The 25,958-nt window shown below is 45.0% G+C and overlaps 1 protein-coding gene and 1 non-coding gene across 4 annotated transcripts; one reads left to right on the top strand and one right to left on the bottom strand.

Annotated features, from left to right (window-relative positions):
• Positions 1-809: 809 nt before the first annotated feature.
• Positions 810-882, top strand: TRNAR-CCU (transfer RNA arginine (anticodon CCU)). The gene has a single exon. It is a non-coding gene; the product is annotated as a tRNA-Arg (tRNA).
• Positions 883-16,664: 15,782 nt separating this feature from the next.
• On the bottom strand, positions 16,665-25,391 carry LOC117838215 (uncharacterized). Of its 3 annotated transcripts, none has more exons than XM_034718156.2 (7): positions 25,121-25,391; positions 23,656-23,979; positions 23,466-23,555; positions 23,262-23,378; positions 19,944-20,060; positions 17,990-19,852; positions 16,665-17,085 (listed from the first exon to the last, which is right to left on the bottom strand). In XM_034718156.2, exons 2-6 carry the CDS (start codon positions 23,973-23,975, stop codon positions 18,031-18,033), a joined length of 2,466 nt encoding a protein of 821 aa, XP_034574047.1. In that variant the 5' UTR covers positions 23,976-23,979; positions 25,121-25,391; the 3' UTR covers positions 16,665-17,085; positions 17,990-18,030. The 3 variants fall into 3 exon arrangements, with proteins under 3 accessions (XP_034574047.1, XP_034574048.1, XP_034574049.1); XM_034718157.2 differs by having other exon boundaries at positions 23,656-23,976; XM_034718158.2 differs by lacking the exons at positions 23,466-23,555; positions 23,656-23,979; positions 25,121-25,391 and adding an exon at positions 20,581-20,902 and having other exon boundaries at positions 23,262-23,366.
• Positions 25,392-25,958: the final 567 nt, after the last annotated feature.

Genomic DNA, 25,958 nt, shown 5'->3' with positions numbered 1-25,958 from the left:
TTGGATGCCAGAGAATCTCAACGACACATCTACACACCATGCATGTCCAACTTGCTCTTCCCACGTAATCCAATCTAGCTGACCGGTGGATGCTGATGCTGGTTTTGTGCGGCTCGACCTGTGGGCGCAACGCCACGCACAAAACACACAGATCAACTAGGAAAATGACCCAAACTAAGCACATCCCATAAAACAATTTGCAGCAGCACTGAAACAAAGAAAAATACGGAGTAGAACTTAACCTGGTTTTGTTGAGGACTTTAGGTGACTACCGCACGCAATTGCTGCTCTCAATTGGAAGTAAAACTTAGGTCCTATTTGGGTTTTTAGCCCGCGATGATCTAAATAGTGGGGTTAAAGAAAACTTTAGTCCTCCAAACCCAGTTAACTAGGGCTAATTTTAGACACGAATGGTAAAAGACCAAGAATACTCTCCCAATAAAATCCTACCATTTTTTCTCCTACATCCCCTTAGGATAGAATGGACTTTTACCAATAAATGGATTAAAAATAAGTTTTGGTTCCAAACAAGATAAGGCTAATCTTAGCTATAAACATGCCCTTAATTAGATCAAAAACCTAACCAAGACTAGACCGTGCTTTTCCAGAAAAATTAGCTTGTTAATTGGCTTAAATATACTACTATATACCCTCATGCAAATGATTATTTCCCTCGTAATATGCAAATGGTTTTTTTCCCTCTCCTATTGTAACTAAAATTAGGTACACCACCTGTTCACATTTCGCTGGAGCTCAAGCATCGAAAAATATATTTTTTATAAACTATCGTAGGAAGTAAAGCATCAGGTGCGCCTGTAGCTCAGTGGATAGAGCGTCTGTTTCCTAAGCACAAGGCCGTAGGTTCGACCCCTACCTGGCGCGTTTTTTTTACTGTTGCCTTTTTTTTGGGGGCGCCCCAGGACGATCTCGTCGTCTATTCTGTTTTTCCTTCTTATATATAGTACTATACATACTTCTTTTGGAAAGTTACACTAATAATGTTCACTTTTCCTTTAGAGAACGATTTGAATAGACGGACAACAATATATTATTTACAACAATGTTGAAACAAGCCTTAAAAATGACGAGGCCTTGATTTAACATTTTGAATATACCATCAATTCAACATATATAGTTCAACATTCATATCCCGGAATCTTAGAATCCTTACTGTTTTATCCCTAGGCACACTCTAGGTAATAATAACATATTCTGTACACATGCAGTGGCGGAGTTAGAAAAACATTATAGGTGGGATGACTTCTAGGGTGTGTTTGGTTGCATGGACCACATGATGCATGCATGGATGATCCTGGATGGGGTGGTTCAACCAATTTGCTTGTATCATATGGTTCACTCTAATTAGTAGAATAATGTATTAAGTGGGATGATTTCATCCTGGATGAGTTGTACAATTCACCCAACCAAACAAAAGGATCATCATTATTTTAAATCATTTGCTACATGAATCAAATGATACAACCAACCAAACACACCTCTAGTGAGCCATTGCAGTCCAACGAGTGACATTGCCACTTCCATGAGGGCTCGGCTCCCACTTGTACTGGCACTCCAACTTGTAAAATAATTCTTGAAGTCTGCATAAAAATAACTAGTTAAATTGACATACTTTACTACCAGAGAAATACTTGTTATGTTATGTTGCTTGATATATATAAACAGGTTTATACGTTGTACACGAAGAACCTTAAATAGAAACACAAACAATATATATAGAGTTGAGATTTAGCTCGTCGTCTAATCCAATACATGTTTCGGAAGGCCTCACCGGACGGAGCGGTACTACAAGGCACGACATTTCTTACTAATACCCTGTTTGGATTGCGACTAAAAATTAATCCGATATTTAAATATCAATTAAAAACTAAATATGAATTAGTTACTCATCTAGATATATGTTATGTCTGGTGCAATTAGAAAAGTCAACGAATAGTAATTTGGGCTGGAGAACCACAACACTATATATAACAGCTGATAAGTCCATCAGTTTTATCATGATGATGGGCTGGCTTTCTGTACCAAAACCATGACCCCACAACCCAACATTACACATCATATCGGTACGGTTTCCTGGTTCATCCAAGTGCGTACAGGCCCCAGCAGCGTCGCGAGATGCACCAGCATGTGAGATACCAGCCACGACACTTGCCGCTGGCGTAGGCGCTGCGGCTCTCCTGCAAGCAGACGTCGTGGCAGCTATCCGAGTGGATGCAGATACCCTTGAACGTGGCGCTCTTTGACAAGCACTCGTCCGCCTCAACCAGCCCTGCAGCTTATTCGTTCAAGCACATCCACGTACGTTATTCAGATAAACAAACGAGATCACCAATTTTCGTTGCGACTTCTTGCATGTCTCAGACATGCAATGCATGCACGTACCGGCGGCCATGGCGAGCAGGAGGACGACGCCGGCTGCTGAGAGCTTCTTCCTCTGTGAAGAAGCCTCCATCGTTGATTGGAATGGTTGCGCGTACGCCTAAGGAAGAATGAACGGTGTAGATCGATGAGTGAAAAAGCCTTGGATACTTGATTGGGGTATATATACGTATCACATCTGGAACTGAAAGAGGTGGAGTTAATGGGAAGAGAAACGTTTAATCATGATTCTACACTCCAAATTAATGGGAATTAATGGGAAGAGAAACGTTTAATCATGTTTCTACACTCCAAATCTCCACCGGGCTACTAGTATTTGCCTATTTTACGGTGCTTTCTTTACTGCTCGGAATCCAAGACAGCACACATAAGTTTTGGCTGTTTTTCTTTTGTTCCCTGTTTACTTTCCTGCTGCAAATTAATAGTATTGATGTCAAGCGGCTTTCCCGATTTTAACTGATGGAGTCATCATGGAAACCAATAAGAAACACTAGTAGAGAATTGGCTTTCCATGCGCCCCCTTTTGTCCCGGTTTAAAGTTGGCCCGGGACAAAAGGTTCACCAACCGGGACTAAAACTCGGTCACTGGTGGGGGGCTCACCAACCGGGACCTTTTATCCCGGTTGCAAAGGCTAGTGGGAAAAAAGACTCTGAGAGACCTTTTATCCCGGTTTGAAACACCAACCAGGATAAAAGTCTTTCATCGACCCTTTTATCCCGGTTGGTGTTACCAACCGGGATAAAAGGGGGTCATTTATCTCGGTTGGTATTTCAATCCGGGATAAAAGGGTCCCCAACGAGGTGACTGGAAGGTGACTGGTAGAGGATTAAATCTTCGAACTCTTTTATCCTGGTTTGTAATACCAACCGGGATAAAAGGGGGTCTTTTATCCCGGTTGGAAATAGGGATAAAAGGGTCCCCACGAGTTAATACAAAAGGATAGCATCCCCTACATACTCAGATGTGGTGTGTAGGTGGGATGGCAAGGAAGCTACGCGCGAGGCTGGAGGTTGTGGGTTCGAATCCCACGAACCGCGCACGTGCATATTTCGCGTGAAAAATCGCGTGACTTGTGACTTGCGACTTGCGCGTGTGGGGGGCCTCCTGGGAGCTCCCGGTTGGTTTATCCCGGATGGATTTTCGGGATATTTGCACCCTACCAACCGGGACTAAAGTCCAATTCTCTACTAGTGAAAGGAGACAGGTCCATGGAATCGGAAAAGCCTTTCTTGCTGGCTCTGACATTTGCATCTGTGGTCGTTTTCTTTTATGAAACAAGGTAGGAAACATACCTTATAAGAGCAACTTCAAGAGTATCCTAAAAAATTCTTCCCCAAAACTATATATTAGGGGTTCTCTCAAAAAAAAATTCCCCCAAAAACATATCAGTCTACAGCAGATCGCTAATAAATAGCCCCCAGTATTTCAAACACAGGCCACGTCATCGTATTGGGCCCAGGAAGGGACGCGCGGGCGTGCGGGAATCAGGATTGGGGGAGGAACGCCAACGCTAAAATATACGCGGTGGCAGGCTGTTTTTTAGCGTCGCTAAAAAGTTGGGAAAGGTTTAGGTGGATTGTTGGAGTTTATTTTTTCTCTCTTTTTTTTCCTAAAAAATATATTGAGGGTAAGATTAGCAGCCTCTTGGAGTTGCTCTAAGCAGTTTCCAGATACTAGGTTGGGCAGATCTTAAGATTGGTGAAGGCACCACTTATTTAAACTACTATCTCCGGTCTACCTCTGATCTACCTCTAAGTACTAATGTCTTGCTAAGTCCAGATCCTATCACGATCCTAACGTTCTGCACGAGAGGTTCTAAGGAAACGACCATGAATGAACGTGTATTCATGAAAAGTCAACATAGTAGATCTAATTACCATAATTATATAAAACATGCCAAATAGTCTAACCATGGATTAGACTAAGGATAAAAACATTCATGATAGTAGAAAGCATAAAAGGAGGCAATGTGTTGCTAGCAGATTGGATAACATTAAGAACATTGCTCACACATATATATTAGATCATCACCTCCGAGTACGTACCTTCGATGATCTGCTACAAGTTTGTGAACTCCACCATGGCACAACGATGGAAGGAGGCCATGACGGCGCAGATAGGGTCTAGCCTAAACCATCTTGTAGCCAACTCCAAAGGCTTGTAGTGGGCCTCAGCTTCCTACAATATTTGTTCCTCTATTTTCTCGAGTTCCGGTGAATGGATGTGAATTCAGATCACGAAGGGGTTTATACCCTGACAATGATGTGGGATAAAATAAAGGTCGAACCGAGGGTGGAAATCATCCTTAAGATCCCCAAACATGCGTGCCTACAATGCTAAGTTGTAGATTTTTTTGAGCTGATATGTTTAGACGCTAAGATCGTACAAATTCTGCTGCTCATATATGCAGAACTCTGACCTTTCGAATCTTAAAGGCCTTAAGGGGACATTGAGAACAAAAGTCTTATAAACACAAAACGTAGGGAAGCAAATGCGATCTTCCTCCTGAATGACCGTAACTATATCTTTCTCACTCACGTAGTCACATCAACGGTTTAATGGTGGTCAAGGGCCAAGGGAGCATGGTGTTTATTTTCAAAGCTTCCTTAGGCCATTCTCAATGCAAAGTTTGCATTGAGAATGACCTTAACTAGATCTTTGGGAACGTGTGTAATCTCTCGACGGTAGGCGGACGGAAATTAAGATCACTACGAGAAACAGAAGCTTTGCCGAGTGCCAGAGGCACTCGGCGAAAGCCCAAAAACACTCGGCAAAGGCTTTGCCGAGTGTAACACTCGGCAAAGAGCACACGGCAAATTTCCTGTCGGCAAAGCCTAGTTTGCCGAGTGTCAAAACGCGAGCACTCGGCAAACATTTTGCCGACGGCCAAAAACACTCGGCGAAATACGCGATGACGGCGTCGGGTTTAACGGCCGGTTTGCCGAGTGCCAGACGGGAGGCACTCGGCAAACACCAGGGCTTTGCTGAGTGTCAGCACTCGGCAAAGGGCCCATGTTTGCCGAGTGTCAGCACTCGGCAAAGTGGCCGTGTTTGCCGAGTGCCGTGTCCGTGACACTCGGCAAACATGGGCCCTTTGCCGAGTGCCGTGTCCATGACACTCGGCAAACAAGCCGCGGCTCGACCTGGGAGTGCCCCTTTGCCGAGTGTTAAAGCCAAAACACTCGGCAAAGGCCCCTCTTTGCCGAGTGTAACACTCGGCAAAGTGACCAGAACCCCCCCTTTTTCGACATTTTGCCACGTATAACGGACCCCTCTCAATTCACAATACACATATCACAGGCATTTGTAATAAACAATCACATGCATAATTCACAACCACAGGCATAATTCATAAACACCACAGGCATAATTCAACATAAGCACGAAATAATCCATAAATCCAAGTTCTTGTCACAATTTAGTTTCCACATTGTTCACAACCAAGTCTACTTCCGTGGAGGCCAAGGAGACCACTGCGACAAATCTTGATCTTCATTATTCGAAGCCGCCGATTGATTCTGCACATAGGATAGGACATTCTGAGCTAACATCTAAAGTTGTCAAATTTAAAGTATTAAATCTTAAGCACAATGTGTCAAGTGACTCACAGGAGTAGTCGTGGGTGGCTGAGGTGGAGGGAACATCATCGGCGGTGGCGGAGGCAAAGACTGTCCCATGCTCGAAGCAAAGTTCTGCATGTACTGGAACATCTGCTCCATCCTAATCCGGTTTTCCTCCTCCATCCTCCGCCGCATTTCCTCCATCTGCGCCGCCATCTCCTCTTGTTTCTTCCTTGATTCTTCCACCTGGGCCTACAATATTTCATTGCAATGTTATAATGCAAAGCTAAAGTATAACAACAAACGAACGATGAATGGAAGATAAAGAACTTGTAGAGCCTCCATCTGGAACTGTGCAGCGGTGGGTCGTGGCCGTATCGCCGGGCTCGAGTCCGTGCTCCTAGCTTGGATCTGGGAGAGAGTGGGAGTAGAGGCCGTGTCGATGACGCCATCGCCAATCCAATATCGGCCATGCTTCTTGCCTCCTCCCACCCTCATCACGATTTCTCCATCAATGTCCTCGGAGCTCGGATCGAAGTCTGGCCCGTGAACCTCCCTAGCCATCTTTGTATACTCGCTGACACGGCTGTGTATGCTAGGGTGGCTGTACGCCTCGGACGGGTCGTCTGGGTTGAAATCTATATCGGCCATCGCCTTGCCCTTTTTGGAGAGGACCCATGCCTTGAGCTGGGAGCAAGGTTGGCCATCATGTGACGCCGACTGCGGCAAAATACAAAATCATTAAAAATTACGTAGAACTGAATGTTACAATAAAGAATTGAAGTTGCGTACCCATTTTTCTCTATATTCATCAAGGCTTTGGCTGCCTTGATGGTGTGGTGCAGTCGGCATCTGCAAACGCCGCTGCCGGCAAGCAAGGTGGTTCTCCAACCACCCGGGCTCCAACCACACGTCGACCATCCTCTCCCAGCACGGCATATGCGCACGACACCACCACGGAGGCACCTACATCATCAAGCGTGTGACATATGAAAAAGAAAATGAGCCTAATTAATCATAAATAGTAAGCATCAACGTTCTTTACTTACCCTCATGAATTGGTCCTTAGTCATGTTCATTGTTCTTGCCTCCTCTTTTCTAACCTTCATCTGTCTGTATTGAGCGTGGAATTCGATGATGGCCTAGATGCGCGCCTCGTAATGCATGTCCTTCACGAGCTTCTTGGCAGCTACATCACAGACGGCCTTCGCCTTGGCCTCGAACCCCTCTTGGCATCTATAGAAGTCCTGCATATACACGCGTATACAATTATTATTTCAAAAATGTCGAAAGTAGGTGATGTATTGAGCAATTTAGTACGAGGAGTACTTACCCATAGCTCGGCCTTGACCCGCTCCGCTATGTTGGGGAATCTTCTCTGTTGACGATCAAGGACGTCGGGGGCGGCGACGTAGTGGTCCCACGTGTAGGTTGGCTGCTGCTGTCCGGCGTACACCACCAAGCCAGGGAAGTGAACCCTGCACAAAAGGCCAAGGATCCCGTTGGCCTTACGGTTGTGGTCACCCCCACTGAGCTTAATCCAACTCCTGCACAAGTCATTAATATGAATTATTAGTTTTTGTAACTTTCAACATAAGAACAATATTAAGAATATTTAAAGTTACTTACTTGGTCCCAACCGGTTTAATCAGTGGGCGTAAATGCTCAGGTATCGGCCGCTTCGGGAGGGATGAGGGACCTCGCAACCATATCTTGGATTGGGCATCCCCTGCCTCCCCGTCCTCCTCCTGCTACTGCTGCTCCTCCTCCTCCGCCTCCTCCTCCTCCTCGTCCCCAGAGGCGTGTGCGGAAGGTACCTCCTCCTCCTCCTCCTCCACCTCAGGTTCAGGCGACGGGGGCCTCGCCGCTTTAACCTTCCCTCGAGGCCTCTGGACCACCTCCTCCTCCTCCTCCTCCTCCTCAACCCTACGTCGAGGCCTGCCTCGATGCCTCCCTTGACCGCTCCCTGAACGTGACCCTGACCCTGAACCAGTCCCTGCCGCGGCCAGTCTCTCGCAAATCGATGTGAGCTTCCTCATACCGCCCACCATTGCTCAATGACCTGCAATTAAAAAGAGTACACGAGTCAGCATAGGCAAACAAAACATAATTACAAAGATATGCAAATTATAATTAAATTATAACTAAATTAGTACGAATCATACATGTATTAGAAATAATCATCATGATCGGGATTAGTTGGATCATAAGTCTCATCATCACTATCACGCGTGTCGATATAGTCAAGCTCGTGCTCCGAAGAAGGAATGTCGTCATCACTGTCATTAGCTAACTGTAATCGTTGAAGTAATTCTAAGTCCTTCACATTCTGAACCTCGTCTCCACCGTCCTCTGCAGCAACCCGATCGTGGTCTACTTCCATTCCGATCGCTTCGGTTAAATCTATCACAAAACTCCCTTCGAGCCCATCTTCTTGGAATAACTCTCCTTCGTACGTGTCGGGGTCTATATTGTAATCTTCATTGTTTGGTACAGGTAGTTTACCGTGTGGCGATACCTTGTACACAACATCCCAACCCTTAAGACAGCTGTCGGTTTGGCACGGGTATGACAAATAATAAACTTGTGTGGCCTGTTGAGCCACAATATAGACATCGTCTCCTGGTAACCTGGATGACTGTCGAATTTCGACTAGCCCAAGGTTAGGGGCCCGTCTCACGACAGATGGATCAAACCAATGGCATTTGAATATAACTGGATTAAGAGGTTTGCACCCATGAAAAGTGAGTTCGTATATTTCTTCAATTCTTCCGTAGTACTCGACCCCATCAAAGCTTTTCCAGGCTTCAGCATCGGATGGGTGTACCAGCTTCTCAGGATTATAGCGACGGCTATTTTTGTGCCATGTCATCTGTTTCGCGGATTCTTCAGTCATGAAAAGCCGTTGGATCCTCGGTATGAAAGGAAAATACCGTAGAACCTTCACAGGAATTGCGAGCTGCTTTTTCTGACCGTCACCACAGTCAACCTCCAGAAACCTAGACGATTCGCACTTCACACAGTATTTTGCTTCCGCATACTCTTTCCTAAATAAGATGCATCCCTTCGGGCAAGCATGTATATGCTCGTATGGCATCTTAAGTGCACGAAGGAGTTTCTGTGCCTCATACATGCTCTTTGGCAAGATATGACCAACCGGGAGCAGGCTTCCAAAAACTGTCAACATAATATCAAACGCGTCTCGACTCTAACTAAACTGAGACTTCACAGCCATTAGGCGTGCAATGGCATCTAGTTGAGAAACCTTGGTATGGCCGTGAAGGGGTTGTTGTGCCGCAGACAACATTTCATAATAAGCCTTAGCGGTAGCCTCTGGCTCCTCCTCCCTACGTGCTTCTTCGAAGTGTGCTTGATGGTAGTCATTTAACATGTCTCCCACCCCGGCATCATCATCAAATTCCTCGATGCGTTGTCTCAGGACCTCCTCTCTCCCACGGTCAGATTCACCATGGTAGATCCACCTGGTGTAGTCTGACGTAAATCCGTTCTTCACAAGATGTTTGCCCATGTCTAGCTTGGTTTGCCGACGCATGTTTCCACATTTGCTGCACGGACACCAAGTCGATCGAGCTCCTTTGACACTTGCAAACGCCCGTTCCAAGAAAGCATCCGTCTTGTCAATCCATTCATTGGTCAACGTATTCTGACTACAGCGACCCGTGTACATCCACTGACGATCCTCCATCCTCTACCATTTAAGCGAGTAATACAAATTTCACATTACATATACACGTTCCTATATTGTCTACTAGGTAAAGATAGGTCCTAATCCCACCCGAGAATGTGTAGGTGGGTTTAGTATCCATGGTCTACTCCGACCCAAGATAAAATTTCGGCAGCACCTCCCCGCTGTTCTCCAAATACACGTCCTTGACAGGAGATTGTGTATCTGGAGAACAACAGGAAGGTGCTGCCGAAACTCTATCTCGAACCGGAATATACCATGGATACTAAACCCACCTACACATCCTCCGGCTGTCCAAAAAACGTGGACAATTCGAAACAGATACGATTATAGATATGCAAAGATCTGCATATTTCCAAACGTATCTCTTTCGAATGGGAGACGCCTAACTAGGTTACGTGATATACGAACATTATACGGAAAGAGAGGTGTAGCATGCCTCACCTTGCTATCCTGCAAAGTGACGAGTCGAGGACGGTCCTTGTAAGCCTCTCCTGCAACAAAAGAAACAGAGCACTGTTTAAGTCAAAATTTCGGCAGCAACTCCCCTGCACGGGGAGGTTTTCAAAACCTGCAACATAATAAACGGCACGATAGCCGACAACCACAATCTCACCAAAGAGTTGGCACGATGGCCAACAACCACAACCACAACCAACCACACCTCTATTCTTTTCAACATTTTCTAATTTCCACTCTTCCTTCTTCTCTAATTTTCTAAATTCATGCCTCTAATTTCTAAAATAAATCCTACCACATCCTACCACCTCTCTAGTCTTTTCAACATTTTCTAATTTCTAATTTCATGCCTACTCTAATTTATGATGTGTAGCGGCATAGAAACTTACCGGAGGGGTGACGGAGGGGCGACGGCCACGAACAGAGGAGCGGGGGCGGCTGGGGGCGGGTGCGGCGGCCGGACGGGGGCGGCCGGGGTCGGCCGGAGCGGACGCGGGGGGTCGGCACGGGCGGCCGGCGATGGCGCGGGCCGGGCAGCCGAGCGGGCGCGGGGCGGCGGAGCGGGCGCGAGGGGCCGGGCGGGCGCGGGCGTGGGCGTGTGTGTGTTGTGCCTGTGCCTGTCCGCGTGAGGCGCGTGAAGCGCTAAGTGTGGTGGGGGCGCCCGCTTTGCCAAGTGCTCCTGATCTAGCACTCGGCAAAGGCTTTGCCGAGTGCCGAGTGCTAGATCAGGAGCACTTGGCAAACAATTTTTTTTTAAATTTTTTTTTTCGGATTTCAAACTGCAGCTGACAGGTGGACCGCGGCGACGTTTGCCGAGTGTCCCAGGGTTGACACTCGGCAAATAGGCTCTTTGCCGAGTGCCATCCCTTGACACTCGGCAAATAGGTACTATTATTTCATGTCCAAACTGCTTTTATTAATTAAAAGTATGTAAAGTTTGCAAAAACCTAGTCAAATTCACTCAACATTGCGTATTTCATTTTTTAAGTAATATTATTCCATTATTTCATGGATTTATAGCTCATATTAAATTTATATCTATTAAATTCATATACGTGCAATTAATGAATAAAAATTACCAAACGGATCCGAAAAATTTCCAAAATTTGACATGAACCAATCTATGTTCTCTATAGCCTATAAAAATAAATTGGGACTCAATGACAAATTCAAGTATCGATTCATCTCAAAATCTTACCGGATCCTTCCAACTTCTACGAAATCCGCTCCGAAGATGCTTCGAATTCTAAACATCATATGTCAAAACTTGTGCGAAACCTTGTCAATTTTTTACCACAGCCTCTGCATATGAAATCATAGCATCTTGCAAAATCTCGTGATTTTCAAACTTCGTTTGTATTTTTGAGAATTAAACAATCATTTGGCCACACGTTCGTAGTCGTGTTTCCTTAGCAAAATGTTCGAAATTTCTTTTCATTTTCTGGGTGAGACCTCAATTTGGACTCACTAACATGTATATGATTTTTCCACTCATATTATTCCATTATTCCAATCACCTGCAGTTCAAATTTGACTTAAATCAAAAAATTACTCTAAATGAAATTAATTGATTAAATATAGCAAACAGGTCAATAAATAGTCCACCTTCTACCATGCAGTGCCAAATGCCATACATGTGGAGTGTAAAAAGTTTGGAGGGTGGAGGAGGGAAAAAAATTACTTTTGCTAAGTGTGTCAAAAAACACTCGGCAAACCCTAAAGTATGCCGAGTGTTCCCTCTAGCACTCGGCATACTCGCCACTTTGCCGAGTGTCCCGTCACGACACTCAGCAAACTAATAGGTTTGCCGAGTGTCCCATCACGACACTCGACAAACTAGTAGGTTTGCCGAGTGCCCCCCGTCGACACTCGGCAAAGCCTAACGTCCGTCACGGCGCTGGCCCAGCGCGGCACGTGGAAGTCACGTGCTCAAGACTTTGCCGAGTGCTCCATCTTTGCCGAGTGCCCCGTGGGTGTTTGCCGAGTGTTTTTTTGGTGGCACTCGGCAAATCGTGTTTTCGCCGAGTGTATTATGTTTGCCGAGTGTTTCTAGGATTGCACTCGGCAAACCGGTCCTTCGCCGAGTGCCCACAATAATACACTCGGCGAAGCAATTACACTCGGCAACTTTGAGGTTTCCCGTAGTGGATACGCCAGACTCCCCCATCCTCTAGTCGCCTTTGTCGATCGTGCACTTTCCTTTAAGAATGGATGCAAGGGTATAAAACTTCTCACTCCTGCCACATACAACATGGTGAAAAATATTCTTTCGTTTGTTACCATGAAGAAAAACCATACGAATCGAGAAAACGTTTAGGGACATCAAGCAACCATGGCTCTAATGCTAGGTCGTAATTAAGCAGTAGGAGTAATTACCTCGTCGTCTTAGCATGATCTGGTGCAACTACAGCTAATAATACCAGCCAGAATAATTTAGCGATCAAGCATGCTAAACCAAGTACAGGCAGGCCGACGAAGACGGTAAGAAACAGACCGAAGACCCTGAGAATGCTAATGCCCATCTGCTCCTCGAGCAGCTCGATCCGTCGCGTCCCTTCGCTCAGCTTCTCTTCGGCGCGAGCCGACCTGACGAGCAGCGTCAGCATGAGGTGCTTGTCCCTGATGTCGTCCTCCGACGCCGGAGGGTCGTCGTGCGGGACCTGGCGGCGGAGGAAGCCGACCAGCTTCTCCATCTTGGACGATCCACCGTCGGGCGTCTCCGCCGCCGCCGGCGTCGTCGTCGCGCATCATGTGATGCAGCACCTCCGCCTTCGCCTCGTCCACCGCCTTCCTCCTCTCCGTCTCCATCACGCCGCCTCCATTCAACGGCGGACAGGTGGCGAAAAGCAGCGGACGCGGCCGGTGGCGGCAGCGGGGGCGACGCGGCGCCGGTGCGGAGCCCTTGCGGCTGAAACGGAGACGGAGCGCCACCTCTGGGGACGGCGCGCCAGAGGGAGGAGCGGCGGCGGAGCGCGCTGGCAGCCGCGCCTTAGAGCATGGAGGCGGCCATCGAATAATGGATCTGTTGCGTGCTTAGTTAGTGTTGACCTAATAGATACGTGCTCCGTAGAGACGAATGCGATGACGGCCAAGCAGTTGCGCTAGTCTAGCGATTCGGGAAGCGCCGAGTTCGCGCAAATTTGCGGGGGAACGGAAGCAGGATTCGGATGGTCGTATTTTTGTGGCGAGGTTGGGGAGCTATTGGAGCGCAGATTTTTTTCGGAAATGCTATGTGCCGGGCGTCCGACACGAGCTACGTAGATCGGAAGCATGTGGCGTACTGTCTGGGCAAGCAGTCAGATAGCATTGATGATAACAAAGCACCGGACCCGAGGTTTTATTCCATTCTAATTAACGGCTGCTTTTCATGTCTGATGATCCTATCCTGCTCCACACTGCACACGCCTCCTCTCTCTCCGAGATGAGCTGCACCGCTCATGCAAGATGAGCTGTTCCCAGTTCGCTTCACGAGTGCCAAGGGCCCCCTCGTCTCCCTCTCCTTGCTCTCCAATCCGCTAACAACATCCACTTCTCCGACGAGTTCCCGTCTGCGGTGGCACCGCTTTCACCCAGCTGCCAGCTGAACCTCCTCTACACCCGTCCATCAACGGAGCAGTCTCCAGTCGTTGTTGTTCTATCTCCATCCACAAGGGCCGTCAGCCTGTTCTGCAGTTCCGCCATTGTTGTGTGCCTGTGCGCACCCACGATGTGTTGGCGAGGCCAATGAGTGAAAGTGCACCCACGACATGCAGGGCCTCCAGGAGTGGCAGGTGTGTACACGCCGCTAGCGCCCATCCACCCAAAAACTAACAGCTGCTAGTTGCCTACCGCACCTGCGCCACGGCGATTGCCGACCACCGGCCAGCCGGTGAAGCCGACAATGTCGTGAGTGGTTTAGCAACCGGAGCTCACTTGTACGGGTCGTCGGGTTCGGCGACCGACCTGTTTGTAGATCTGAAGATAGTTCTCTTCCCAACGGCTATGTTGCAATAGGTACCTCATGGTGTTGCAGTAGAAATTTTTGGATGTTGCAAAAGTTAGCTTTTGATGTTTCATCTGTTTGCAATAGTCCAACTTGCTAGCAATCGGATGTTGCACTAACTTGTTCATGATGTTGCATATAGGTATTTTCTTTGTTTTGGCCTCTTCTTCTTTCGCTGTTCCAATTATGTAAGAGATGTTTTTTGTTGTTGCAATGCTATATTTCATGATAGTATATGCATAATTTTAATTTTAACTACTATATAAACAATTCTCAGTAGCAAACTAGTATTTATACAATTACTATATATACAATAATTTATCCTTGTAATTCTTAGGATCCTCCAGTCTTGGTGTTGCTCGGTTCGACTATTGAATGTTCATCGGAATAAAATTCTCCATTGGGATTTATCACCTCGTCCACCAAAAATCCTATGAGAGTTTCTTGGATTGCCAAAAGCCTCTCCTCCTCCAAGAGTTCTTCTCTAATATGCATCATCTGTAATTTGGAAATATGTGAATGGTACACTAACAATTAAACATAAGGAGTTAGAAAATGATTAATTCTTAATAGATTTTTTATATGGTTCGATATCACCTTGTCCCTCATGAAATGGTGCATGTGCTTAGAAACGTAGTATCCACATAAATTATTCTCTTATTCCTGTCTTAAGCACTTTAGTGAAAAAAATAAGTTATAAAATATTCATATTATAGAATGTACAAAATGCGCAAACTTTATACATACCGGGAACGTTATCCTGAATGTAAGTTTTTTCTTTAAAATTACCGTAGTTTTTCTTTAAAATCACCACGGTGGTGCTTACGGAATTGTTTCCATGGCTGCGAATTAAAATAATGAATGATATAGTGTTAGGTGAAAATTTAGAAAATAAATTTTTGCATAGAGATAAAGATCAAGAATTATTACAAGTTAAGTATATCTTGAATGTCTTGGTACTCGTCCTTTGGTTTCCTCAACAAATCAAGCATAATAACGTTGTTTTGATCAATCATAATTACAAGGAGAATCCGGTGGAAATTGCATACATAAATGTTCATATTAGAACTAACTAACTTTAATTAGGTAAGGAAAAGGAAAATGAAAATAGATAGTACCCACACTTAATTAAAGTTGTAAGTCAGTAGTATGTATTACTTGTAATAGTATGTATTTCTTGTAATTCTGTTGCTTCAACCGGGACTAAAGGTCTTTAGTTCCGGTTAGTTTTTCCAATTGGGACTAAATGATTCACCAGATTCCCTGGTCCATTCTAGCACCAGATTTCCTAGTCCATCCTAGCCGTTACAACCGGGATTAAATGCTCCATTACAACCGGGACTAAATACTCCACCAGATTCCTGATCCATCCTAGCCGTTACAACCATGACTAAATACTCCACCAGATTCCCTGGTCCATCCTTACCATTACAACCAGAATTAAAGGTGGAGTTTTAGTCCGAGTTGATAATCAGAAAAAAAAAAAGCATCCGTCATATGTGGCCGTTTGACATATGTCTCTCCCTGCTGGTGGGCGCAGGGCGCAGACCCCGTTCCCGATCATGGCGCACAGCGGCAGGGTGGGCGTTGAAAGATCGCTGCGATTCTCGGCGTGGTGCGGCGTCTGCTACGCGTTTTAAGACTTGGTTATCCAGCTATGGACATGCACACGTACGCCTGTGTTTACTTATGCACGCCTGCGCATAGAGACTGTCGTCGCCACGATCTGACTTGGAACTCTCCTGTTCGGTCTTGTGGTCTCGCCGCAAAAGGAACGACTTCGATCTGCATCTGCCGGGCTCTGCTTGGTCCTGATCATCGCTCGTGAAGGAGTAGGCCAAGCTACTATAGTTCGGACACGAATCCATAACTTGCAAAAGAAAAGAAAAAAACAGCACTGTACAAAAACTTGCTTGGACGGTGCATGATGTGTTGCCAAGATTTGCACATGCAGGAAAGCCACACTCTCGGCCACCTTGAATTCATTTCAGAAAAGTGTGCTACCAATATTGCTGCTATAGGTGGTCAGATGGGCCGGACCTAATGGGTGGCCCGAAGCATAGCACTAACACGGCTCAGTCCTATGCAATTGTACCTGGGCCGGCCCTGTGCATAGGGTAGTGCCTGGGCGCCATATCAGCCCATAGTGCTGGCCCATGCATGGCACGGTTTTGGGCCAGGCGCCATGCGACTCGAGATTACCCCATTGTGCTTTGAAAATCTATTAAATTCAAGACGAAATGGATGTATTTATGTCTAAGTTATGATGAAATTGATCTATATCTATGAGTTTACAATGAAATCGATGAACGTTCGAGGAAATGAATGCATATATGTATGTTTGTTATAAAATTGTTGAAGTTTTGAATTGAGTGAATACAGTGACAGAGCCAGCATGAGCGCAACGGACTACCCTGCTCATAGTGCCAGCATAACACTTGGCATGATGGTGCCTGGTAGGAGTAGTAGCGTGCCTAATATATAGTACCGTTCCAGATAGTGCTAGGACCGTGTTGGCCATCTATAATTGCTGCGACAACACTGACCTGGACATCAGAGGGCAACAACTTGACCGTTTACTTATGTGCGCACACAAGAGCTGTACTAATGTTACGATCAACAACAAACAAAGCATGTACACGTACAGATCTAGTACATGACAACAAGCATCACATCATCTAGAAGATAAAATTACGGGCTACCTAGAGTTCCCAACTGTTCGACCTAGCTGTTTCAGCGATTATCGTAAACAGATGTTCGACCTACCGAGAGTTCCCACTACAGAAAATTTAAACTACAGCTCCCACATAAACAGAATCATATGCCTGATATCCCATGTCCCCTTAGATCCAAGTAATAACCACAAAAGGCAGGCACCACCAGCGCACCCAACAGCTTGTGTGGAATTTCTTCACCACATTAGCTCCGCAAAAACCACCCACCATCTTCCCGTTGGCCATGCTCCGCCAAAAAACTGACACTGAAATGGAGAAACAGATGTAGGAGTGAGTAAGAGCAAGTACTAAAAGTGCATCCAGTCGCAGTAGTGTTATGATACAAATTCGGAGTTCCCTGCCCCCAATATGATACATGGGTCACCCTGTGGAAAGTGCAAGTTCAGCAAGACGAAGCACGTCTTGTCAGCAAACTGCATGCTGTTATTGCATTGTAATACGGAAGATGTTTCTTCTGTGAAAAAACATGTTGCATAGCAATGATACAATGCAGTCCTGACCAAGTGCTGTTACTAAGAAATTTTACAATCAGGGACGGCAGGAGAGGGGAGCTGAGGGGTGCCAAACACCCCCTATGCTAGGATATAACTCTATAGATGTACACATATTTTCACCATGGAAAATTTTTAAAATAAACCCTCTTCTAATGTATTTTTCTACTGTGTGGCACCCTCATCACAGTTTTCTGGCTCCGCCCCTGTTTACAATGTACGGCCTTAAGATCTCAAAGCTTAAAAGTTACCACACGAATCAAGAAAATAGTCAAAATGGGCGGCAAACTTTGGTTGCGTTATTCAGGGCCCCTGAAAGCTTGCATACACTAGAATGACTTGCTATCAACTTCTCAAGTGCTATTTCTTTCATATGCAAAAGACAACAATGCTGGCATGGATGTGCACGCAAATGAGATCCAGTTTTTGTAAAATAATCATTCTACATGACATTGCAGACTTCAAATTATATGCATATTTAAGATGTCAAACGAGAACATAAAAGAAACTTGCATATTTCAAGCAAATGGGAGCCAGGTCCTATTCTGGAAAAAAATGTAGGGTCAAAATCCCAAAGTAGGGCGAGAGATAAAAAAAATATGGGGAAAATTTAGGGTCAAAATTCCAAAGTAGGACAAAAAGATAAAAAAAATATTACCTGCTACTATACACACTCGAGGGGCAGAAAGTTACTTCGGTCTACAAAATAGCTTCACAGGTTGCCTTATTGTGGCCTGCTTGCTTGCACCTGCTGCAGAGTCGTATAACTGTAGGGACCTTGTTGGGGTTAAACCGCTTCCTTCTCGGTTTATCTGATGAACGAGGCTTGGGAGGTGGAATTAAATTTGCCCCAGCACTAAAATCAACTGTATCCATGTCAGGTATTGGGAAGATTGTTCCTGAATAAGTCAAATGATAGCTTTCTAATCTGAAAAACTTTGAGCAGTAGTCATAGTAAGATCGCCCAATCCTATTGAAGACAGCAACAGCATGCACACACGGGAGTCCAGAAAGTTGCCACCTCCGGCATGTGCACTCCCAGTTTGCAAGATTGACAACAAAAATTGCATTGCCCCGCACTTCAAACACGGTTTCAGAGGAGCACAGCACGGTCATCTTACCAGCCTTCATCATCTCCTCCTTTGCTTTATATTCCATGGAAGGCGTCAATGGCCCTGACCACGCCTTGCAAGCTTCACGCCTTGATTCTATTATCTCCATAATTTTTGTTCTCAAGGAGTCAATCATCAGCACTATTGAACCCTCCTTCTTGGTTGGTATCCAGTTATTGAAGGCATCAACAATGTTTGAGGAGAAATGATCATATCGGCATCCTCTGAAAATGGCATCTGACCAATGCTCAGGCTTGCTTGCAATGATCCAGTCAGCAGCTTCAGTGGATATATTTCTTATGCTCTCAATGGATGCATTAAAATCCTCAATGCTGCATGCTTGAGCTGCACGGGTGAAATCCTCAATCATGCCATCTCTTATTTGTTGTGACCATGGCCCCTTCCTCAGCTCGCCTTTGAATTCCTCCATGATATGATGCAAACAGAAGGCATGGTGGCTATCTTCAAAAGCTTGAGAAACAGCAGCATCCAGACCCTTTTGTCCACTGGACAAGAATGTCATGGCTTCGTAAGGGTAGTTGTGATTTGAGAGAGCATATTTCAGCTGCATTAAGAACCAAATCCAGCTATCGTAGTTTTCATTTTCAACCACGCTAAATGCCACTGGAAAGACGCCATCATCTGCATCAACGGCAGCCGCCACCAGCAATTTGTAATCATTTGTTGCTTTCAGTGGAACCTTGTCTAGAAATAAGAGGGGCCTGCACCCACTTGCAAAGCCATGCAAAGAAGCATGGAATGCAACAAAAAAGCGACGGAATTTTGTATCCACCATTGGAGACAGCAAAGCTATACTTCCTGGGTTGGATTCAATAAGTCTATCAGAATACCAGGGCAAATGGCTGTAGGTCTCCCTGATAGCGTGATACAGTTCCTTCTGCGCTACTTCTTTACCTCGCCAAACCTGCGAATAAGTTAGCGTAACTCCATATTGTTCATATATTTCTTTGACAAGCTCTTTCGGCTTCAACATTGGATTATCATGCAGCTTCTCCTTAATGATGTTAGTCAGCCACTGCCTTGTCGCTCGACGCTGACCTTCTCCATTACCTCCTCCACATGTATGCTCATCTGTCATTTTCTTGATAACAAATTTCTTGTTACGAGATGACTCAGATGCATGCAATCGCCACGTGCAGCCCTCCGCAACACATTTTACCGTGACCCGAGTTGTTTCATTTTTTATGAATCTATATGCAAATCCTTTCCCAATGGCATATTTGCACAACTGAGCACGGAAATCCTTCACATTATCAAACTCTTGGCCAACACCTTTGATAATGTCATCCCAAAATACAATAGGACTGTCAAGTCCATGCTGAGGTTCTGCAGTAATCTCAGAACCAACATACGGGTCGCCAGAATCATCAAAAAGCCCAACTGCGTCCCTGCAAAAGCCATGCATAGTTGCCAACATCTGTGAAACTTGTCCTTTTTGTACAACATTTTGGAGTGGAAAACATGGGATAACAAAATTACCTAGGTGTGGCATCAACAAGAGCAAGATTTTGCTGATCCAGAATGCCTGGTGCAGTCGAAGCACCTCCAGGTGGGGTGGCAAATGCAATATCACTTCCAAATTCCAGTTGGAAAACCCTGGTTTGAGAAATTTGATAATAGCAACTGAGAATTGATAACATACCGCAACAAAACAGAAATACTGACTAATCAAAGAAGTAATGGTTCTGATATTATAACACTTCAGATGATAAAATGGCATGTACTTAAAAGACTGGAAATTCAAGATGAACTACAACAGAAGTTCACTTAGCACTATTTGGTAAAACTTCGTACTCCCACAAAATTGAGACTATGACTACTTGAAATGATGAAGTAATGTTAATAGAAGAAACTAGAAAATGTATACAGCAGTCAATACAAGTATAATTTGCACAAAATCTGAAAGTGAATACATTGCATCATCTGTAAAATTAGCAAGGTTCCAAAAAATGCTAGGCGCTAGGCCGCCGCCCAGCGCCTAGGAAGACTAAGCGTAGATCAATCATGATTAACCGTTACACGTATATACCAGTAAAATAATAACAAAAGAATATTTGGGCCATTTCTATACCAATCTCAGCCCGTTATACAATGAAAGGCCAATATGCCAACTAACCTTGCACTACATGGGCTGCAATTATTGGTCCATCCAGCCCATCTCCACCTCATATTGCCCTAGCACTCCTCGAACACACCACAGACAGCCGCCGCCGGTTGTTTCTCTCCCAAATCTCGGCCTTGTTTGTATACGCTTTTCTAGAACTCGCTTATCTAGCAAACAGGCTTATCAAATAAGCCTGCCTGCTGTCTGAAGAATCCGCTGTCTGAATAAGCTGGGTGTTTGGCAATCCTGATTATTTTGTGTTGATTGCCTGTCCTGACTGTTAAATTGACCTAAATGCCCCTGAGGCTGATAATAGCTCATTTTTGTTGTGAATCTGAGGAGAAGATAATAATTCTAATGTCTTTGAGTTTGTTAAATAGAAATTGCATTACAATAATATTATTAAGTCTGGTTCCATCCACAGCCAACAAGGGCAAAGAAGTATTAGAATGTCCTTTTGGTAGATAAGTCTACTTCATTTCTACCATAATTAACTGATGAGCGAACTCTGTGTGAAGCAAATCCTAAAAGCATTAAGTGGTCAGGTTACCTAAACAATGGTAACTATTTTTCACTGAGAATTAAGCTCTTCAGTCTTCCTCCAAACATGCCAAATTATTTATATATCTGCAAACTAGTGCTAATCAGCAACTAACAAGAGTCTTGAACTCAGTCAGCAGTAAACTCCTACCTACCATTCACAAAGATAGCACTAGAACTTGACAAAATTTCAAGAAAAAGGGTCATCTCCATCACAAATTCCTCTCTAACCGGCACTTCGTTAGACTCTGGGCGGCGGGGGGAAGCCCAGGGGCGGAGGCGGAGGCACGGGGAGGAGGAGCGCGTGGCTGGCCGCGGACGGGAGCAAGCGCTGGGGGGCGCCGGCGGAAGGAGCCGACGGTGGCGGCAGACTGACGTGAGGCGGGCGGAGGGCAAGGAGGACACGAGGCAGGGAGGCGGGCAGGAGGACGAAGCCGGCGGCGGGCAAGGAGGACGGAGCCAACGACGGGCAGCGAACAGAGCCGGTGGTGGACGGGATCTGGACAGGAGGTGGCGGGCGGGATCTGGCAGTGCGCCGGTGGAGGGTGGGATTTGAGCAGGGAGCCGGTGGAGGGTGGCGGGCGGCAGACGGAGCCGGCGGTGGACGGGGCCGGCGGCGGGCGCAGATCAATGGCGCGGGGGGTGGACGGCAGGAACGCAGGGTGTCGGTGGGGCGAGGGTATCGGGGAAAATCGGTTCGCTTGCCCGAGAAGTGCCTCCGAGGCCGCGTAGAGGAAAAGCGGAGCGCTAGTTGTATGCTGGATTGTGGGCTAAGTGGCTTGCGTGGTAAGCGAGAAATAAGCAAGGTGTTTGGGTGGGCTTATGGCTTATTTCCACGAATAAGCGGGAAATAAGCGAATACAAACAGGCCCCTCATCTCCTTCCTCTGTGGGTTGTTTCTCTCCGGCGCTGGCCACATCCCAGAGGTTGTGCGCACTGCAGCCCGCCTTCGCTGGAGCACCAGCGCTCCCCCTCCACGGCGCATTGCCCCTACTCCGTCCACTCCCCTCCATGGCTCACCACCTAGCGGGCAACCCAGTGGCAAAATCAAGCTGAGGATGGGCAAAATCGAGCGACACGGGCACCATGAAGTAAGCATAGATGGAATCACACCCAACAAAACCATTTTGCAATCCTAATCTCATCTCTGCTCTTGTTTTTTTTTTCACCATCCATGGCTTCAACGGGTGACTCCGCATTTAATTGGACGTTTATGGCCTAGGCAACGCACTAGGCCTCCGCTTCGCGCTTAAGCACGCCTAGGCGTATGTTTAATTACATTTTCTCGAACATTGAAAATTATTGCTTAGCAGTTACAAGTTACAACAATAACAAAAAAGGGGAAATATGTTGTAAATATGCCTACGCTGTTAGTCAATCATCTTATGTGGACCGTGATCAGAAATATCTAAGTATTCACTCATATGTTCCGTAAAATAACAAAAAGTACTATATAAATCAACATATGGAAGAACTTTGAAATCACAAATTATGAAGTCAGCTGAATGATGTATTTGTCATGAAGTGGCAGTGCTGGCACAAACAAGAACTTCAGCAAATAAGGTATGCAGGAAATATAGGCTAACCAGAATGCTAATCTACAAAATAGGCATTTTATAGGTTAACCAGCAAATAAGGTACATGCTAATCTCCAAAATAGGCATTTTATAGGTTAACCAGCAAATAAGGTACACTTAAAGAGGCTACTCTTGAAATTAGGGGGGCTAAAATAGCTGTTTTTCATGTTTGCTAGACATGAAGTAGATAGGTAAAATGACTACACATTTCTCAATGGCAACATGAAAAATTCCTTATTGTAAATAATATCTCAGAGCAAAAGGTTTCTATGAGGTCGCTTTTCAGACGAACGACCAAATTGCAGTTGTCCGCTACCCCAGGGGAAAAGGGAAGAAATCCCCCACCCGTCAGAATTTGTGTTTATTTGGTTTTCTAACTGGCGCTAACCTATATCATTTTTGAGCTAGGATGGGCCTCAAAGTTTGGCTTTAAAGCAATTGTGTATACACTTCGTTTCCCTCCACTTTATGAATGAAGAACTCCTGCCATTTCTTCAAAATCAAAAACATCCAAGAGCAAAGAAGACATGAAAGATGTAGCAGTTATTAGCAGTTATACGAAGAATGATTTTGTACCTGTTGTCATCATTTTCAGTAACAACCGGTCTTGGCTGCTTGACATTATTCGCGCTAGCTTGAACTGCAGTTCCTGGAACATTGGGAGTCGGAGTCTTCTTGTTATTTTTGGAAACCCTACAAAGAGAGAACATATCATGTAGAGCTTAAGATTAAGAGGGTAACAAATAACAATGAAAGGACAACTGGAGCAGTGCAAACTACTTGTTTTTGGAAGGTGGCCTTTTCTTGTTATCACCAGGTGCAGTAGTCCCAGGTTTAATTGCAGATGCTCCAGAGTAAGTTACAATACTCCTGGTTATCCAGCACGAGAAACGCATGCATCACGGAAGCATATGAGCAACGCAGACTCTTCAACATGAATTATAAAATGATAAGGTGCAACAAAACATACCTGTTTTCCACTCTACTAATCAAGAAAACTTCCACTTGTGCAGCACTAGTAGTAAAATCAACCATCCGTTGCAAATCTCGATCACACGATATTGTGATGAGAGTTCTGTTATTATTTGGAAGGAAGTACTTGAATGACATGTCAGTGACATCAACATGGAACACCTTGGACACCTCATCCTTGAAGCTCTCAAGTGACATATCACGAGTGACATCGACAGCATGTGCTTCTCCTCCTTTGTATATCAAGTTACCATTGGGGCCAGAAGTGAACTCTCCACCATATTGGCAAATGGCTACCAAAATGCCCCCGTCCGCCATGCTTCTACCAAGTTGTTCAGCGCTCAGTATAATTACAATATACATAATAACAAAAGTAAAGCAAATAACTTTCCACCAAATTTCTCAGATGTAACCTACACAATCCCACTGCACTGAAAATACGCTCAGCAGTTCAAAACGGACAGAGAGCAAACATCATATCAAAGGGAGGAGAGCTGTTTATGAGCATTTTGAAGCCTGAAACTCACAGTTATTCTAGGCAAAGGTGCCTAAAATTCAAGATTAACAAGAAGCGCACAATTAAATTGGGTAATGAGAGCACATGATTGGTAAGCATGTAGCTTAATTGGTCAGAAATGTCCATGTGCATATAACAGAACAGATAAAGCTCTCTAATATGCAGAAATTCAACTTAACAACAAGATCATGTCCAAGATCTGATCAACTTTTTAGATTGTTATATTAATCTCACTACAATAGTTTACAAGATAATTGAAATTTTATATTATCAAACATGCAGGCACACCGTGCAACAATTCTGACCCGGATGAATTCATACTAGCACCACGTTTGTTAACCTCAAGGCTTCAAGTCACGGAAGCGTGGATATGCATCTTTGCGCATATCGATTCCATTAACACAAGATCCTACTCATGGGCTGCTTTTTCTTCACTAAGAGCTGAGACGTTTCCAATAAAAATAGTGGCTGAAGCTGAACTAAACTTCCTGCTGAGGAGAGAATGATGGGGGTGAAGTGCCATTCGTTCCTAATTGCAGGGCTGCAATGATAATAACTAACAAAAGCCAAGGTACCTTTACGAAGGAACTTCGGAAAAGGGTGTAAAAGAGAGAAAGAGGAGCATTTTGCTCAAGAATCCCCTACAATTCGGACAAATCGCAACGACTGCAAACATCAACCACAGAAACAGCGGCGAGGCACGGGGAAAAAGACAAAATCCCAGAGGATGCGACGCGAATTCGCAAGCCAGCCCAGAGAAACTGGAGCGGGGATCCAAATAAAAATTACTCATACGAACTTAAATGAAACACAAAAAAGGAGTGCTGTTTCTCGCTGAAACGCAGGATTCTAACACCAACCCATGGGGGTGCTGGACGGAAGAGATTCAGTTCAGTCCAACCCCGTGGAAAGTGGAAATCTGGGTAACGCAAATAGATTTACTTACCGACAAGAGCAAGAGGAGAAATCAGCCCCCCAAGTTCGGATCCACGCCTTCCCCGGCCAGGAGAGGGGGGAACGGAGAGAAGCACGAACACCAGAAGCGAGGAGCCGCTTCGAGGAGGAACCAGGTGGGCGTGCCCGGCGGCGGCCACGGGCGAAGGAAAGGGGAAAGGGATGGGGAAGACGAAGGGGGATCGATTTGCTAGGGCTGCGGACGCCAGGGGTATTCCTGATATTTTCCACACCAGGGGAAAAACTTGCCTGGTTCTTTTCACAATTTTGCTACTCATTTTCCCTTTTAGGCGGAAAACATTTTGACATTCATGTGGCTCCGAATTCCCCGTTGTCATCGTCACACTCGCGCTTTTATTTTGGCGGTCCGAGTCGACCTACACCTTTCTAACTCACTCCATCGCTTCCAAAATGTTCAGTTCCAAAATAATCGTTTTAGTTATTCTAAATATTTTTTTCAATTTTTACAAAGTTTATAAACATATGCTTGATACATGTTTGTTTCAAATTATAAGTCATTTTAGATTTGTATAACCAAATCAAATGTTTTTAATCTTAACAAAATTTATTTAAAAATATATAAATATCTACAATCATAGTAGTTTCACTAGATAGATAATTAAATATATTTTTATAGTAAATTTATTTGATATTATAGATGTTTTTTTGCCAAAGTCAATATGGAAATCCAACCTATTTTTTTATAATTTTTTTTATTCTAGACCCGTTTAATTCGCTACCACAAGGAATCGAATACAGACCTGCTGGATGCTACTCATGCGCTCTAACCACTAGGCTAAATACCCTTTCCCTGATATTATAGATGTTAA

This window comes from Setaria viridis, chromosome 9 (assembly GCF_005286985.2).
Source record: "Setaria viridis chromosome 9, Setaria_viridis_v4.0, whole genome shotgun sequence".
Lineage (NCBI taxonomy): Eukaryota > Viridiplantae > Streptophyta > Magnoliopsida > Poales > Poaceae > Setaria > Setaria viridis.
The sequence above is the reverse complement of the archived record's forward strand: the minus strand, read 5'-3'. Positions and strand labels throughout refer to the sequence as shown.

Excerpts from the sequence above, each read along its gene's own strand:
- LOC117838215 (XM_034718156.2), bottom strand. The coding sequence starts at position 23,975 with ATGGCGGACGGGGGCATTTTGGTAGCCATTTGCCAATATGGTGGAGAG. Across the intron at positions 23,379-23,465 it reads AGGCCACCTTCCAAAAACAA|GGTTTCCAAAAATAACAAGA; the intron begins GTAGTTTGCACT and ends CTCTCTTTGTAG. Across the intron at positions 20,061-23,261 it reads ACTGAAAATGATGACAACAG|GGTTTTCCAACTGGAATTTG; the intron begins GTACAAAATCAT and ends TTCTCAAACCAG.